We start from the raw sequence: 18,340 nt of genomic DNA on the forward strand, positions 1-18,340 counted from the left end.
TTAAAAATCCTTTATAAAAGGTATATAAAATGTTTTTTAAATTTGGTATCTACTACTACAGGAACTTAGATTCCTTGTGGATTTATTTTTTATTCATTAGCTTTTTTCCTTTATGATTTACATTTTACATGTATTTATACTAAATAAGTAAACAATAATAATGAAATAAAACTATAAATAGAGTAAATAATTTTATTGCAAAATAAAAACAAGTTAACATAAAAGAAGGTAATTATAACTAATAAATTTTAATAAATAATGTGAAAATATGACTGACTACTCCTATTATTGTTTTAATGATAGATTTCAAAGCCAGAAAATTACAATGTTAGTTACAAACAGATACTTTAACTGGAATTAATAGTAACCTCATGACTATGGCAGGTTTCGAGGATATAACAGGGGCATTTGATAATGTTAACCTAGATGTTTTAACGAACAAATTAATTTCAAAATCCACAAGGAAAATAATTCCTGCAGCTGGCTGTATACCACGTATAACAAAAGAGGTTAGTCTTTGTATGTGGGTATATTTTATTTTATAAAAACCCTTAATGGGTTGCCCTTTTAAGGGTTTTTATAAAATAAAATATACCCACATACAAAGACTAACCTCTAAATTAATTTCAATTGGATTTCTTAAACAATAATTAGCGAACTTTATAACTAAATACTAGCTGTACACAAATAGAAAAATGCATTTAAAAATAAATCAAGTAACGACTACACCTAGAACTACGAACCTTGGACTCCCCAAGGCATTATTTTAAGTAAATGTTCTGTTTTATTGCATTCAATGGATTGCAAGTATTAAACTAGTAAAAGTATTATATTTACAGATTTCAAAAGTGTCGCAGAGAGACTAAAAAATATTTTTCGTTGAACTCATATTAGGACACTTTTCAACTTGCACGTTGTGATAAGAAGCATTGTCAACAACCAGTACACTACGTGAAGGAAGATTGGGAATAAGCATTTCCTGAAGCCATTTTTTATAATTTTCCTAATTCATTTCACTGTGATAGTCACCTGTTTTTGTGTTTGATTTAAATTTCAAATAAGCATTTTTCACAAAACCGTTTTCACCACCTGCATGCACTATTATCAGTCTCTGACCTTTTAAAATCGGAGCACATAATCCCTCATTGGAATTGTCGCTTCAACTTTTCGAGTGAGTATGGGAAGAATGAATGTAGGTTTCGTCCATGTATATGATAGGACGCTTCTCTTCGCGGTATTTTTTAATATCTCGAAGAAAGTTACGTCTCAACTGTTGGATTTCCGGTTTTTCCATTAAAAGTTTTGTATTAGTTTTTGTTTTTCTCCAACGAAACCCTATATCCCTCATTGCTTTTCTCAATGATTCACGCGAACCATTGCAGTTGTACTCAGTGGCAAATTTTCTATGTACTCGCCGTAAAGTTGGAACTTGTTTTTCGGTAGTACAAAAATTAATAATAAATCGACGAAGCACCCCTTTGTCGCACTCATCCAACTTACACTTTAAAGCCGACTTATTTCTTTTTTTATTTGGAGTACTAAATGTTGATGCAGTACCATCTTCGATGCACTTCATTTCTTTCGAAATGGCTTGTATGGCGTATAAACTTACACCTGTTGCTCTTACAACACTTATTTTAAGTCTATTAGAGGTACATTGTACCTTGCTTCTTGTTGCATAAAATGCATAACATTTGCTATAATTTCTCGGCTTTGACCAGACAAAACTTTTCGATTTAAATTTCATTTTACGTCACTGGGACTCACTGTTCTTTAAGAAAACTCTGCCGCAGACTGTACCGACCGAACTTTATACGTTGAATTGTTGACTTCCGACTGGTATATTTCCGATAAATTTAGTGCGCATCAGGTGGGCGTGGCAATTGTAAGATTTTCAAACTTCTTCCTATGTTTGACAAATTGTACGTAACTTTTAATATAATGAAATACATTTATCGTTTAAATGAATTTATTGTTTATCTAATAAATGTGAGTTTTATTTAGTTTTCCCATCACTTTGTCACCTAGAAATTCTGAAAATTCGACCCAAAGTTTGATGCCACTTTTTCATAACGAATAAATATAATTCTTCAGAAAAAAAAACAGTGAATCTCAGGTAGTGATTCAAGAAATGATGTGTCACATTGTCCGCCCATTAAGATTTTTGTTTAGGATGCGATTTCATATGTTGGTTCAAATTAGTTGGTCTATTAACACGTTGTCTGTCTTAGAGTAATTTGTAATACTTTCCGTTCACGGCAAGGCCATTTCTGCTATATGATCGAAAAAATTAACGCTCACGCCACGGTGCGCAGAAGTACCTTCATATAGCCTGTAATAATTCATGTTTAAAATTTTTCAAAATTCCTCTTCTTACCAAAAATAATTGCGAAAATATACGTGGCGTCTCGGTCACATTGACCGAGACAGCAGCACAGTCACGTTAAAATTCTCGGTCAAATCTACCTCGCTGGCGTGCAGAGTAAATTTTTTAGTAAAGTCCTTCTTCAGTGTGAACTTTTATATGTTAATTTAAAGATATTTTACAAATAAACCGATTAAAACAAATTTCGCACTTTTAAGGTTTTTCTCCAGTGTGAACTTTCGTATGTCGATATAAAGAACTTTTATATGTATACTGCTTAGAGCAAAGTTCACACTGGTAATGTTTTTCTCCCGTGTGAACTACTGAATGTCGATATAAAGAACTTTTAAGCGTAAACTGATTAGAGCAAAGTTCACACTGGTAAGGTTTTTCTCCAGTGTGAACTTTTGTATGATCATATAAAGAATTTTTCTGTGAAAACTGCTTAGAGCAAATTTCACACTGGTAAGGTTTTTCTCCAGTGTGAACTCTCTTATGTTCATATAAAGAATATTTTTGAGAAAATTGTTTAAAACAAATTTCGCACTTGTAAGGTTTTTCTCCAGTGTGAACTTTCTTATGATGATAGAAAGAACTTTTCTGCGAAAACTGCTTGGAGCAAAGTTCACACTGGTAAGGTTTTTCTCCCGTGTGTGTCATTTGATGTTCTTTCAAATGATCTGCCCGAGAAAACAGTCTAAAACAAATTTCACACTTATAAGGTTTTTCTCCAGTGTGAACTTTCTTATGTTGATATAAAGAACATTTTTGAGAAAACTGTTTAAAACAAATTTCACACTTGTAAGGTTTTTCTCCAGTGTGAACTCTCATGTGTACGTTTAATGAACTTATATGGGCAAGTTGTTTAAAACAAATTTCACATTTCAATGCTTTTTCTTTAAGAGGTTGGTCTATGTGTTTTTTATTACATGATCCTGCAGGTATTGTTTTCATAGTTTTCGATGTGTTCTCCTCCTCAAAAAGGCCTAAAATAAAAGCTAGAATACATATTTTTTAGTTTAAGAACAAATGTAGTGCAACAGAACAGACAATTTTATAAATTCAGAATCAATTGACTGAAATACACTAAATTTGACACAATTTAAATTTTATGATTTCCAAAATATTGATTGAAAAGAAAAGTATGACGGTAAAAAGTTTCAACACTCTGAATTTTGTTTTTCCATTAAGTACTGCACTATAATGTTAACTACACAAGGTAGACATAAAGAAAATTGGTATCTATACTTCATCTAATTTACTTACCGTTACACGTCATCCGCGTCATAGCCCGTGAGGTCACATGATACCAACACGAAATATTTAGGCGGTAGGTGTGTTATTTTTTAGAAACACTTTGCTGAGTACACTGGCATTATAGCCACTAGACATATTTTATTATATACGCGTAGAAATAATATTTAAAGATTTCTATTAATGTTAACTTAAAGAAATATACAATAATATGTTCCATTTAATTTGTATAAATGCATTATAAAGCGTTTTTATGAAGAAAATTTGTTCAGAACACACTGTAACAGTAATCGAACGAAGGTGATATCAAAGAAGCGTCTATATTCTTTGGTGATATTTTGGCATAAATTGGTAACACTTATTTGACAGTTGCTGTGTTGACACTTTTTGTACTTTATTATTTTGAATTTTAAAGTGAATACCTCTTGTTTTATATTTTTACCTATTTAATAAAATCTGTCCTTTTTAGAACAAAATTAGTGTGTGTTATTTCAAAAATGTCACGTAAGAATTTAAATAGTCGTTGTAAAGAGATGGTAGCTTCTTTGATTCATTATTTTGAACAGTTATAGATAGGATAATATAATAATGGATTCAGGATTTTTTTATACTGTGGCAACTATGTCAACTTCAATCTCTGTCAATGATAATGACGTGCAACGGTAAGTAAATTAGATGGACTGTAGACAATTTTTTCCCATATCCACATTCCCGTGTATTTGTAAATAATTTCTTGTTGAAAATTTTTTGCTCCATATTTCATAATTGAGTAAGTTTTTTCTATTATCACAGAAATTATGGATGTGTAGGGTTTGTAGGGTGGGCTATTTTATACATATTTTTATAGTACCTTTACTGTACTCAAAATTATTGTAAAAAACTTATTGTATTGTATTAGTCATACTACAAATAGATCAATGTCCACTTTATGATTTCTCAGGAATTTTAATAATTCACAGGTTTTGGTACATAACTTTTAATATAATGAAATTCATTTATCATTTAAATGAATATTGTTTTTCTAATAAATGTGAGTTTTATTTAGTTTTCCCATCACTTTGTCAGCTAAAAATTCTGAAAATTCGGACCAGAGTTTGACGACACTTTTTCATAACGAATAAATATAATTCTTCAGAAAAAAAACAGTCAATCCCAGGTAGTGATTCAAGAAATGATTATCAAATTGTCCACCAATAAGATTTTTGTTTAGGATGCGATTTCATAAATATGGTCAGAAATCATGATCCATTTAGTTTCTCTTTAATTTCATTTATGATGTTACTATGTCCTGATCTAACCATTGGATTGCCAAGGTGTAACAAACAGCTTCAAGATTTTGAATAAGTGTTTGTTATGATGGTAACCATGCAGGAGCAGCATAATTAGGGATTTATTCTGAGTGGAGTCAGAGATATCCCCTAAAATTAGGTAAAATAAAACAAAATTTACACATTGCTTTACATACTTGTATGGTTATGTAATGAATAAGTGACATTTTACCATCTAAAATAACACTGAAGTCAGTCACCTCAGAAATACTAGACAAACTATCACTAATAGAATGAGAAGTCAAATTTCTCTCATTTTCAAAAACTCTAAGAAAACTTTGGATCTTAAAATTGCTTACAATAAATTACACTTTTTCTTCACATGCCCTCTCAAATAAGGTAACACTAAGGGAAAAGGGGACGGTAAATATAGGCTGAAATTTGAAATATTTGTTATGTATGGTTTCCTACTCACTTTATAATGCTCTAAAAATGATGGATTCTGTATTTTAATGCATAATATGCATTTATATTCTTTGCTAGTACCCTTGTGGTTTACTTACCTTCTTCATTTGTTGTTCTTTCTTCCAATGACTTAAGTTGACGTTCATCTTGTTCTATTTCACTCTTTGTGGAAATTTTCTTTAAGTCTAAATAATCAAATGTATCATGTGTAGTTTCTCTTTTGGGTTCCTCCTTAATTTCAATTTTAATACTATCCATAAGGACATCATTCATATCACTATCTATTTCACATATCTCTTCACAAACTTCTTGTTTTACTTCCATTTTAATAAACATCAGAGTATATACAAATAATATTGGTTTTATTTATAACATTTCATTAAATGCCTTGGCCTCAACTGTCTATGTCAACTATGTCGGTAAGGTTAAGTTTACCGAAAGTACAAGCTGAATATAGCCGCAAATGTCAAAAATATTTCGGTTTGGCATGTTTTTATAACGCATATTTGTATGCTTCAAGTATAAAGAGATAAAGCTTTTAAAAAGTACATTTTGATTATACTATTTTATGAATTCTGTAATTTTTAATTTATATGAAGTAATAACGAGTAAATATTTGTCTCTTTCAAGATTAATTGCAAACATCTGTTGTAATCTGGCAACTGCTGATTTGACGATTGCCAAATCTATCCCCTAATCTATCAAAGGGTAATTGCTAAAAAAATTTCTAATAATTAACTGCAATTAATCTACAAAGAAACAAATATTTGCAAATATCAAAATTACCATCATCAAGACCCATGACCCACCGACAAAAAATTCTTTATATGTTGTTTTAAATAATATGCTACTCCAAATTGTTTATAACAAAGTTTGCACATGTAAGGTTTTTCTCCAGTATGAACTTTCGTATTTTCAGTTAAAGAAATTTTACGAGTAAACTGCTGAAAACACATTTCCCTTTTATCCTTTGTTCTTCAGCTAGTTGACTTATTACAGCTTCTTTTTATAACTTCCCGTGTGTTCTCTTTTCGTGTTTTTTTTTCAGTATGCCTTCGTATATGTTGTTTCAAATTCTGTGCTACTCCAAACTGTTTATAACAAATTTCACACTTGTAAGGTTTTTCTCCAGTATGAACTTTCGTATGTTGATATAAATTACCTTTCTGAGTAAACCCCTTAAAACAAATTTCACACTTGTGAGGTTTTTCTCCAGTATGAAGTTTCGAATGTTGATATAAAGAACCCTTATGAGTAAACTGCTTAAAACAAATTTGGCATTTGTGAGGTTTTCCTTCAACATGAACTTTGGTATGTTGATATAAATTAACTTTCTGACTAAACTGCTTAAAACAAATTTCGCACTTGTGAGGTTTTTCTCCAGTATGAACTTTCATATGTTCATTTAAAGCACTTTTCTGAGTAAACTGCTTGAAACAAATTTCGCACTTGTGAGGTTTTTCTCCAGTATGAACTCTTACATGTTCATTTAAAGAAAATTTACGAGCAAATTGTTTAAAACAAATTTCGCACTTGTGAGGTTTTTCGCCAGTATGAACTTTTATATGTTCATTTAAAGAACACTTGTAGGTAAACCCCTTAGAACAAATTTCGCACTTGTGAGATTTTTTTCCAGTATGAATTTTTACATGTTGAGATAAAGAATCTTTTCGAGGAAACTGTTTAAAACAAATTTCGCACTTGTAAGGTTTTTCCCCAGTATGCGTTCTTATATGTTGTTTTAAATAAAATGCTACTCCAAATTGTTTATAACAAATTTCGCACGTGTAAGGTTTTTCTCCAGTGCGACCTTTCGTTTTTTCAGTTAAAGAACTTTTACACATTTCTCCTTTTATCCTTTGTTCTTCAGCTAGTTGACTTATTACAGGTATTATTTTCATAATTTCCCGTGTGTTCTCCTCTCGTGGAAAACCTAAAATAAAAACCAAAATAAAATTTTCAACTATAAGCAATCTATCCTTCATTTAACATTGCATGTTCAATATTTATTTTAACAATAATTCTCAGGGTCCTCTTACGACAAGTTTTGCACCTGACACTTCTCCAAAAATATATTATTTCGAGTAACAGATAGAAAATCTTTGGCTGTAAACATATTGATAGAAATAATAGGAAATTTGTTATAGATAAGTGTATGACAGCACATATAGTACATTTACTTCTACAAATTCAAATAAATGTATACATTGATTTTTGTGTCCACTTGTGTTCTAGTTCAAATATCTTTTCATTTCGCGCTTATTTCATTTTATCTTGCTATGATGAAGGCGGCGAAACGCAAAGTCGCTGCTTCCGTGTGTGTCCGACAGCGGATTTCTAGACGTACCTAGTGCCAATAATAGCCAGAAAATAACGTTGCCCACACCCAATTAATATCTGAGCTGAGAATCCGACTTAGTTTTTGAATTTTTAAAAATGAAATCTGTTCATTTCGAAAAACTCGCTGGTAAAATCGGTCGTCTTTTATCAAAACAAAATATCAAATTCAGAAAAGCTATTTGTGTAACAGAACGACTTGCTATACATTTGCAATTTTGAAGTGAATACTTCTTACCGCTCGGTATGATGTTTTTGCACGAGCCCGTGAGACCCGAGCACTAAACTTGGGGTATACAGTAATATACATACATATACACTTATGACGTTTAATAAACGTCATTTTATTTTGTTATAACTTTTTTATTAACAACTCGAGAACGACTGGATCCATTTTAAAATATTTGTATAAAATAAAACTTAATAAAATCAAATCGAATTGATTACAATACAATAAATTAAAAACCATGGCTCCGCGCGTAGACGATAAGAAAGCTATGCTTCCCCTCCTCGGTCAGTCCAAGAGTGGCCCATCCCGTTTTTTTAAATCAATTATAACGAAATATAATCAAAATTAAGTAATTAAACATAAGAACAAGATAATAATGAAAATGTAGAAGATGAATAAATTATTTATATTTAACAAATTTTAAAAATTACTTAAATCATTAAAAAAAAATTTTAAAGAAAAAATTTAAAGAAAAGATTTTTTTTTTTAATTTTTAAATGTTAGGTGTTATTAAAAATATAAATTTTCAATTATATGCAATTGTTTCTCATTGGACATTGGCATAGTTATTATTTATTTCAACAATTACTAGGGTTCCCTTACTCAATATTTTTACAGGTTTACTATAGAAATCAGGGATAACTTCGAGTGAAAAAAAAAATACGCTAAATAATATAAACATTTTTTAATAAAATCAGGAATAACATTTCTTTTAACTGTTGTTCTGGAATAATAGTTCTTTTTCAGAATAAATCGGCAATTGTTTCTTTCAAACCATGTAATGTAAGATATGAGAGAGCAAATTTAAGGTCTCTCCAGCTCCCCAGGATAAACTTGCATATCTGTACTTATTTAAATTCATTTTTAAGAGAAACTTCTAAACGAATTACTTGCGGTGTTTCTATTTTGCTTAGCACACTTATTAAAACAACTTTTATATCTGTAAAGTTCTTTTCCAGTGTGAACTTTCGTATGTCCATCTTCTTCTTCTTTTTATGTAGAGAAGACTCTGTTTTTCAATGTGCCTCCAGTAAGTTGTCGTTCCATCGTTTTCGTAGTCTTCCTACTGATCGTCTTCCTATTGGGGAACCGTCTCTTGCCGTCTTTACTACTCTGTTGTCATTCGGCTTATATGATCGTTCCATTCTACTCTTCTATTTCTTACCCATTTCTTGATGTTCTCCACCTTGCATCTACGTCGTATATCTATATTTCAAGCTCTGTCCCATAGTGTCTTACCATTAATTTTTCTAAGTGTTTTCATCTCCGCTGGTTCTAGCATCCTTTTTTGTCCTCTCTGTGTCAGGTCGTGTTCCTGCCGAGTATGTCATTATTAGGCTGATGACTATTTTGTAAATTCTGCCTTTCATTCCTTTTCCGATATTTTTATTTCTCCATATTGTTTCATTCAGGTAGCCTGCGGCTGTTTGCTTTATTCACATGATCTTTCACTTCAGTTTAGAGCTTTCCGTAGCTAAATAATGTGATGCCTAGATATTTAAACTCCATGTTTGTGGTTGTAACCATGGCTTTTGTCTTTTTTGGGGAAATTAAAATGTTAAATTTTCTGACGGTTTTAAATGGGTGCAGCATACGTTGTAAATCGTCTTCACATTCAGAGAGTAGTATTGCGTCGTCTGCATAGCAGATTATTTTATGTTGTTTTTCTCCCATTTGGTATCCTTTTTTAGTTCTTACTTTTTTATTATTTCATCCATAATCAGGTTGAACAATAGAGGACTCACGGAATCTCCCTGTCTTATCCCATTGGCAGCTTCAATATGGTCGGTTAGTTCTTCTTCTTCTTTTATTTTTGTTGTGTTGTTTTAGTAGATATTTTCGATCGTTTTGATTATTTTACTCTCACTCTGCTCATTATAAATATAGCGTAGGTGCATGATCTTCCTGACCTAAAACCTTGTTATTCTTCTGATAGTGTTATACTTTAATTCAGTTTATTTTTTATCACTTTGGTTGTTAATTTTTATGTTGTGTTTAATAAATTAATTCCTCTATAATTTTCCGGGTTCGATTTGTCTCCCTTTTTGAAGAGAGGTATTAGGATGCTTGATCTCCATTCTTGAGGAATTGTATTGTTCCGTTATTTTTTGGATTAGTTTTAATAGTTGTTTGGTCAGATCTGGTCCTCCGTACTTTAGGAGATCGTTCGGTATTCTGTCCTCTCCTGGCGATTTTCTATTTTTTAATTTCCTTAATGCTTCCTTGACCTCTTCCTCCTCAATATTTATTTCTTCGTTTGTCGTAACCTCTGGTGTTGGTGGTTCATTATCGTCACCTTTAGCAAATAGGGATCGAAAGTAGTCTACCTATGTTTCCTTCTGAATGTGTTTCGTTTTTCATTCGTTCGTTCTCTCTTTTCTTTGTCCTCTGATCATTCTCCATTTTTCTTTTTGTGTTCCGTAGAAGTCGTGTTCCATCTGTTTTGAGAAGCTCTGCCAGTATTTCCTTTTTATTTGTCTAACTAAAGTATTCGTTTCATTTCTGATTAGTTTATAGTGGTTGTATGCCTGTTGTGTTCTGTATTGTGAAAAGGCTTACTTCTTTTCTTCACTTCATCTCTAAACCATGGTGTTGTTGTTGATGTCACAGCTACAATTTTAGTGTTAGCTTCAATTACAAAAGAAGGCACTGAAGATGATCTGATCTAGATCGAAACGTCACGTTATGCTCCTGTATCAATTTTGACGACACTTTTTAAAAAGTTTTAATTAAGTATATGTTTTATACCTAAATACAAATGTGAAGTGTTTTACTTCTGTATAAGTTTTTTAAACGATGGTATACAGCCAACTACTGGGATTTTCCCATTACTTTTTTTCATGGTGTTTTCTTTTTTGATATGTTAGTGACTACTAAATGAGGGCATTTATATTTCAACAACATTCAGCATGATAGAACGACTCCAAATGCACCAATTGAAAGACATGAACGACAGAGGCAAGGCCGTTATCTAATGGATTTTTGTTTCTTGTGTGTTATGAACTTTCAAACTACTAACATTATTTCACACATATGTTTGTTTCCTGACTTACAGTTAGACTAATCAAATACGAGAAGACTAGAGATGTGGAGTAGCGAAAAATGATTCAAATACCTTGGATAACCATGACACAGAATGAAGAAGAAACATAGAAGATTAAATCTTCATAAAAAAGCACCAAAAGTGAATTACAAAAAAAGACTAAAAACGCTGATTGAAATTATCATAGTAACATACACCTACTTATACTTATATTTTTTAATAACGTCCATTAGGCATGCTAACAATAAATTCTAGAAGTGATTATAGACTAATCAAAAATCTTTGAAGCTGCTATCTACCAGTAAAACCAAATTTGATGTATAGTACATTAACACTTCAAGGTCTAATCACCATTTAACCCGGATCTATCCACGGCTGGATATAGGTCTCCCTCAGTCTTTTCCATGTATTTCTGTTTTGTGCTGTTTGCATCCAATTTTTGTCGATCCGTTTTATGTCATCAGACCATCTTGTTGGTGGACGACCTCTACTTCGATGTGCTTCTTGTCTCGGCCTCCACTGTATTATTCGCTGTGTCCATCTGTTACCAATACGCACTGGCCCGCGCGGTAGTGAAACGGCTAAACCCCCTCCTCTATTCATGTATGCAAAATTCAAGGTCTAATGTATGTGTATAAAACTTTATTGCTTATTAACACAAATAAAAAAAGAATAATAATGGTAGAGCGAAAAGTTCTCAAAAAAAAACTGGGTCCAATAAAGGCGAATTGAATTTGGCATTACTTTGAGCAATACAATACGTACAAACAGCTGAAGTAAAAGATATGATCACTGATCATTACCAAAAAAATAGACCCCACCAATGGCCAGAACATCTAGCACAACGATTATTATGAAATGACAACCAATGACAACGATTTTATATACCTTTACAGATTACTAGGGGCTATAAATTGTAAAAGTTACACAAAATATACTTCCTTATGAAAATATACCTTAGTAAATTAAATAACATATTCTATATTTATAAAAATCACTAATTGTAATAAAATTATTGTAAAAAACTTATTGTATGAGTCATACTTCAAATAGATGCACACTTTGTGATTTCTCGGGAATTTTAATAATTCACAGGTTTTGGTACGTAATTTTTAATATAATGAAATACATTTATCGTTTAAATGAATTTATTGTTTTTCTAATAAATGTTTTATTTAGTTTTCCCATCACTTTGTCACATAGAAATTCTGAAAATCCGGCCCAAAGTTTGATACCACTTTTTCATAACGAATAAATATAATTTTTCAGAAAAAAAAACAGTCACTCGCAGGTAGTGATTCAAGAAATGATTTATCACATTGTCCACCCATTAAGATTTTTGTTTAGGATGCGATTTCACATGTTGTTTCAAATTAGTTGGTCTATTAAACTGTTTAAAACAAATATAACATTTGTAAAGTCCTTCTCTAGTGTAAACTTTTATATGTTAATTTAAAGATCTTTTACGAGTAAACTGATTAAAACAAATTTCGCACTTTTAAGGTTTTTCTCCAGTATGAACTTTCGTATGTCGACATAAAGAACTTTTATACATAAACTGCTTAGAGCAAAGGTCACACTGGTAAGGTTTTTCTCCCGTATGAACTTTCGTATGTCGATGTAAATTTCTTTTATGCGAAAACTGCTTAGAGCAAAGTTCACACTGGTAAGGTTTTTCTCCAGTGTGCGTCGTTTTATGTTCTTTCAAATTGTCTGCCCGAGAAAACAGTCTAAAACAAATTTCACACTTATAAGGTTTTTCTCCAGTGTGAACTTTCTTATGTTGATATAAAGAACATTTTTGAGAAAACTGTTGAAAACAAATTTCACACTTGTGAGATTTTTCTCCAGTGTGAACTTTCTTATGTTCATGTAAAGAACATTTTTGAGAAAATTGTTTAAAACAAATTTCGCACTTGTGACGTTTTTCTCCAGTGTGAACTTTCTTATGCTGATAGAAAGAACTTTTCTGCGAAAACTGCTTGGAGCAAAGTTTACACTGGTAAGGTTTTTCTCCAGTGTGCGTCGTTTGATGTTCTTTCAAATGATCTGCCCGAGAAAACAGTCTAAAACAAATTTCACACTTATAAGGTTTTTCTCCAGTGTGAACTTTATTATGTTGATATAAAGCACATTTTTGAGAAAACTGTTGAAAACAAATTTCACACTTGTAAGGTTTTTCTCCAGTGTGAACTCTCATGTGCACGTTTAATGAACTTATATGGGCAAGTTGTTTAAAACAAATTTCACATTTCAATGCTTTTTCTTTAAGAGGTTGGTCTATGTGTTTTGTATTACATGATCCTGCAGGTATTCTTTTCATAGTTTTTGATGTGTTGTCCTCCTCAAAAAGGCCTAAAATAAAAGCTAAAATGTATATTTTTTAGTTTAAGAAAAAATGTAGTGCAACAGAATAGACAATTTTAAAAATTCAGAATCAATTGACTGAAATATGCTAAATTTGGCACAATTTAAATTTTATGATTTCCAAAATATTGATTGAAAAGAAAATAATGACGATAGAAAGGTTCAACTAAACTATAATAAAACACAGACTAATAAAAAGTTTCAATACTCCGAATTTTGTTTTTCCATTAAGTACCTACTGCACTATAATGTTAGCTACACAAGGTAGACATAAAAAAAATTGGTATCTGGACAATTTTTTCCCATATTTATCCACTTTCCCGTGTATTCGTAACTAATTGCTTGTTGAAAACTTTTTGCTCTATACTTCATAATTGAGAAAGTTTATTCTATTATCACAGAAATTATGGATGTGAAGGGTTTGTAGGGTATGCTATTTTATACATATTTTTATAGTACTCTATGTTATAAATTATACCTACAAAAAATTACTGTTTTGTTTGGGATAAAATTTATTTTATAAATATTTTTTTTGTGAAACATTTAAACTGTTCATTACAAATGTGTCATTATTTAGGTAGTATCTATTGTTAGTATTTCCTCATTTGAACTTAAACTAGGAAAAAATTTGTTAAATTCCTTTATAAAAGGTATATAATTAAAAAAAAGTTGCTATCATCAAGTCCTCGTAGACACTTTGTCTCAGGACCAGCAACTTCATGTAGTCGTATGTTGCCATCTTATCAAATCCACTGGTAACTTTAACATCCTAATATATAAGATCGAATAATGTAAACTAAATTGTAACCTAGAACTTTTAACAGGTTTTTACCCAGATATTTAGTGGCTCAAAACATGTACACCTAGACACTGATGATGGAATAGGATTCCGAAAATGTTTTGTCTTCATGACATAGCCCCATTGGGTTTTTTAATTATATACCTTTTATAAAGGATTTTAACAAATTTTTTGTGATACATGGTATACAGCCAGCTACAGGAACTTAGTTTCCTTGTCGATTTTAAACTAGGAAAGGTGTTTAATTTATTAATACAAGTAGTATACAAGCCATTTTATTTAAAATATTATGCTTTACTGGACGCTTTACATTGATGATTCAAGTGTAGCTTTCAACCAAAAAATCAAACACTTCAAATAAAAATGTTCAAATGTCCTGCTTTTCTTTAGAGAGAAGTTTTTGGCTATTGATTAAATGTATATTAACTTTTGTCCCAAGACACATTTTATCAGCAAACATTCACCAGGATTCTTATGGTTATTGCTATCTCATGATTACTTCAATAAATAAACAAATTAGTTCTACTTCTGCTTTTCTACTTATCACACTCTCGAATGCATTTGTTCTAGTAAGTCTTCTTATCAATTAGCGTTGTCTAGGAGTTTGATGATATCGACTTTGGCATGGCCAGAGAGCTGCTGTTCGTGGCTCTTGGCAAATTTACTTATTGTTTGGCTACCTCTAACCATCTGGATGTCTTGATAAAGACCAAGTTTCTAAAGTACCAGGGAGCACTTATGATGTTTCTTAATACTTCATTCTGATAAAGTTATATAATTTGGATGTTACTTTCTTTTGCAAAGCCCCATACATGTATCCCAAATGTCCATATTGGTTTATGGACTTGCTTATGCAATACCAATTTGTTGTAAGTAGACAGAGCGGAATTTTTTCCCATTAACCACTATATATCTTTTTGAATTTACTTCTTAATTCTTCCTTTTTTTTTCTCTTAATATGCGCTTTCCAACATGCCATGTTTGCATAAGGTATTTGATTCGTATTTATACCGTCTGAAATATGTTGCTTTGTTTTGTTAGTAAAATTGACATAAACAGATTTTGTTTCATTCAATTTAATATGTCATTGCCTGGTCGAAATAGTGATAACTCAAAAAGTTCTCAGAAAAAAAACTGGGCCCAATAAATGGTAATCGAATTTGGAATAACTTTGAGCAATACAATAAGTACAAACAGCTGAAGTATAAGATATGATCACTACCAAAAAAAATAGACCCCTCCAATGGCCAGAACATCTATCACAGTGATTACTATGAAATGACAAGCAATGACAACAATTTTATATACCTAGTTTATAGATTACTAGGGGCTATAAATTTTAAAAGTTACACAAAATATAGTTCCTTATGAAAATATAGGTTAGTAAATTAAATAACATATTCTATATTTATAAAAATCACTAAGTTTCAACAAGATTTTAGAAAAAATGATATGGATATAATTAACCATAATTTAATCTCTATCAATGACAGCTTTGTAGCTACGAATTTGCGCTTCCAAAGGAATATAAGGCATTTATATTCTAAAACTATTTTATTGTGGTATGCTTTTTGTGAATGGGTAAACAAATCAAAATTTACAAAATTTTTTGGGTATCAATATGCAACATTATCACTAAAAATTGCAACAAAATTATTGTAAAAAACTTATTGTATTAGTCATACTTCAAATAGATCAATGCCCACTTTATGATTTCTCTGGAATTTGAATAATTCACAGGTTTTGGTATGTAGCTTTTAATATAATGAAATACATTTATCGTTTAAATAAATTTATTATTTTTCAAATAAATGTGATATTTAGTTTTCCCAACACTTTGTCACGTAAAAATTCTGAAAATTCGACATAAAGTTTGATGCCACGTTTTTATAGCGAACAAATATAATTCTTCAGAAAAAAAAAAACAGTCAATCCCAGGTAGTGATTCAAGAAATGATTTATCACATTGTCCACACATTAAGATTTTTGTTTAGGATGCGATTTTATGTTATGGTCAGAAATCATGATCCATTTAGTTTCTCTTTGATTTCATTTATGATGTTACTATGTCCTGATCTAACCATTGGGTTGCTAAGGTGTAACAAACGGCTTCAAGATTTTGAATAAGTGTTTGTTATGATGGTAACCATACAGGAGCAGCATAATTAGGGATTTATTCTCTGTGGAGTCAGAGATGTCCGCTACAATTAGGTAAAATAAAACAAAATTTACACATTACTTTAGGTACTCCTGTTTTTATGTAATGAACAAGTGACATTTTACCATCTAAATTCTAAAATAATACCGAAGTCAGTCACCTCAGTAATACTAGACAAACTATCATTAATAGAATGTCAATTATAATAGGATTCTTTTCTCTTGTAAAAGTGATATATTTGCATTTATTAATATTTAAAGACATAGCTAGTGATGAATCTGATAAGATGGATAGATCTTTTTTAAGATTAATACAGTCTTCAATATTGTTTCAAATTTTCAAATTTCACAATAAATTTTAAAATAATCTGCAAAAATAACACTAACACATAAATAAATTTAAAATTCTCAAAAACTCTAAGAAAACTTTGGATCTTAAAACTGCTTACAATAAATTACACTCGAAAGTTTTTCTTCACATGCCTTCTCAAATGTGCTTTCCAATAAGGTAATGCCAAGGGAAAAGGGGACGGTAAAAATAAGCTGAAATCTGAAATATTTGGTTATGTAGAGTGCCCTAAAATGAGTTTTGCCCAATATTTGTTATGTATGGTATCACTTTATAATGCTCTAAAAATGAGGGATACTGTATTTTAATACATATGCCTCTATATTCTTTGCTAGTACCCTTGTGGTTTACTTACCTTCTTCATTTGTTGTTCTTTCTTCCAATGACTTAAGTTCACGTTCATCTTGTCCTATTTCACTCTTTGTGGGAATTTTCTTTAAGTCTAAATAATCAAATGTATCATGTGTAGTTTCTCTTTTGGGTTCCTCCTTGATTTCAATTTTAATACTATCCATAAGGGCATCATTCACATCACTATCTATTTCTATTTTACATATCTCTTCACAAACTTCTTGTTTTACTTCCATTTTATTAAACATTAATAATTTATTGAGTTTTGAGTTTACCTGTTTACCAAAAGCAGCGAAAGTACAAGCTGAATATAGTCGCAAGTGTCAAACATGGAATAAATAATTTCGGTTTAGCAGTGTTGTCATGTTTTTATAATGTATATGCTGTATGCTTCAAATATAAAGAGATAACGCATAAAGTAGACTTTACACTACATGATTTTATCATATGACAATATCATATATCATATGATTTTTGTTATGATTCCTCGTTTCTATGATGTTTTAAAAAATCGTGTTTACACTGCATGATAAGTTATGACTTATGATATGAGTGACAATGAGTGAGGTTTTATTGATTTTTCTTTTTGTTTATGGTCATAGCGATATTAGACACAGTATAGGTATCAACTATTAAATTTTTAAACTATTATAGTGGAAAATAAATCTTTGATTGCATTGGCTTCCCTACTTTTAATAATAATACGCCGGCAACAACTGCTTACAGCGTACAGCAGTAAGAAGAAAAAGATCAAACGTATTTGGGCTTGCAGGTGGCTCTTAGGAAGGAATCGTGGACAGGGTATATCAAGTTTAGTGTTGATAATAGAGAGATACTGCAGAGTCAATTTTGCACTTGCTGTATTACAGCACGCGTTATTTTGACAGTAGAGCATGCGCAGATGTGATATTTGGCTTACGTTGCGTTATTATACCTATACCAAATTAAAAATAATTATTGAAGAGACTAAACTAAAATTATGACTAAGAAGACTATAAAACACTAAACTAAGAATAAAATAAACTAAATAGATGAATATTAAAAAAAAATACGACACAATAGCACACACTAGATAATAGGTTCAATATCAATGCAACAAACAAAAAATAAATAAATAAATAATGCTGTCTCTTGGTAAGTGACTGTCAGCGTGAATGTCGCTGAATTGACATAAGAATAAGGCGCGATATTTAGATATGTTGGTATTACCGGTATTATTATCGAAAATCTAGCTAACTCGATGCGAAAATCATATGATTTTATCATGCGGAATAGGTACCGTCCTCACGGTTCGTAGACTTACTACGGTTGCCTCTTCCCACTGGGGTTGGGGATGCTTGAGTTACGGCACTAGAG

The 18,340-nt window shown here is 31.0% G+C and overlaps 1 protein-coding gene across 2 annotated transcripts; it reads right to left on the minus strand.

Moving 5' to 3' along the window:
• Nucleotides 1-81: 81 nt before the first annotated feature.
• LOC140443290 (uncharacterized) lies at nt 82-17,292 on the minus strand. 2 transcript variants are annotated; one of them, XM_072534451.1, is made up of 3 exons: nt 16,989-17,292; nt 12,524-13,316; nt 82-3,062 (listed from the first exon to the last, which is right to left on the minus strand). In XM_072534451.1, the coding sequence occupies exons 1-3, from the start codon at nt 17,230-17,232 to the stop codon at nt 2,579-2,581; spliced, it is 1,521 nt and encodes a 506-aa protein (XP_072390552.1). In that variant the 5' UTR covers nt 17,233-17,292; the 3' UTR covers nt 82-2,578. The 2 variants fall into 2 exon arrangements, with proteins under 2 accessions (XP_072390552.1, XP_072390551.1); XM_072534450.1 differs by lacking the exons at nt 82-3,062; nt 12,524-13,316 and adding an exon at nt 5,534-7,285.
• Nucleotides 17,293-18,340: the final 1,048 nt, after the last annotated feature.

This window comes from Diabrotica undecimpunctata, chromosome 6 (assembly GCF_040954645.1).
Source record: "Diabrotica undecimpunctata isolate CICGRU chromosome 6, icDiaUnde3, whole genome shotgun sequence".
In the NCBI taxonomy this organism is placed as follows: Eukaryota; Metazoa; Arthropoda; class Insecta; order Coleoptera; family Chrysomelidae; genus Diabrotica; species Diabrotica undecimpunctata.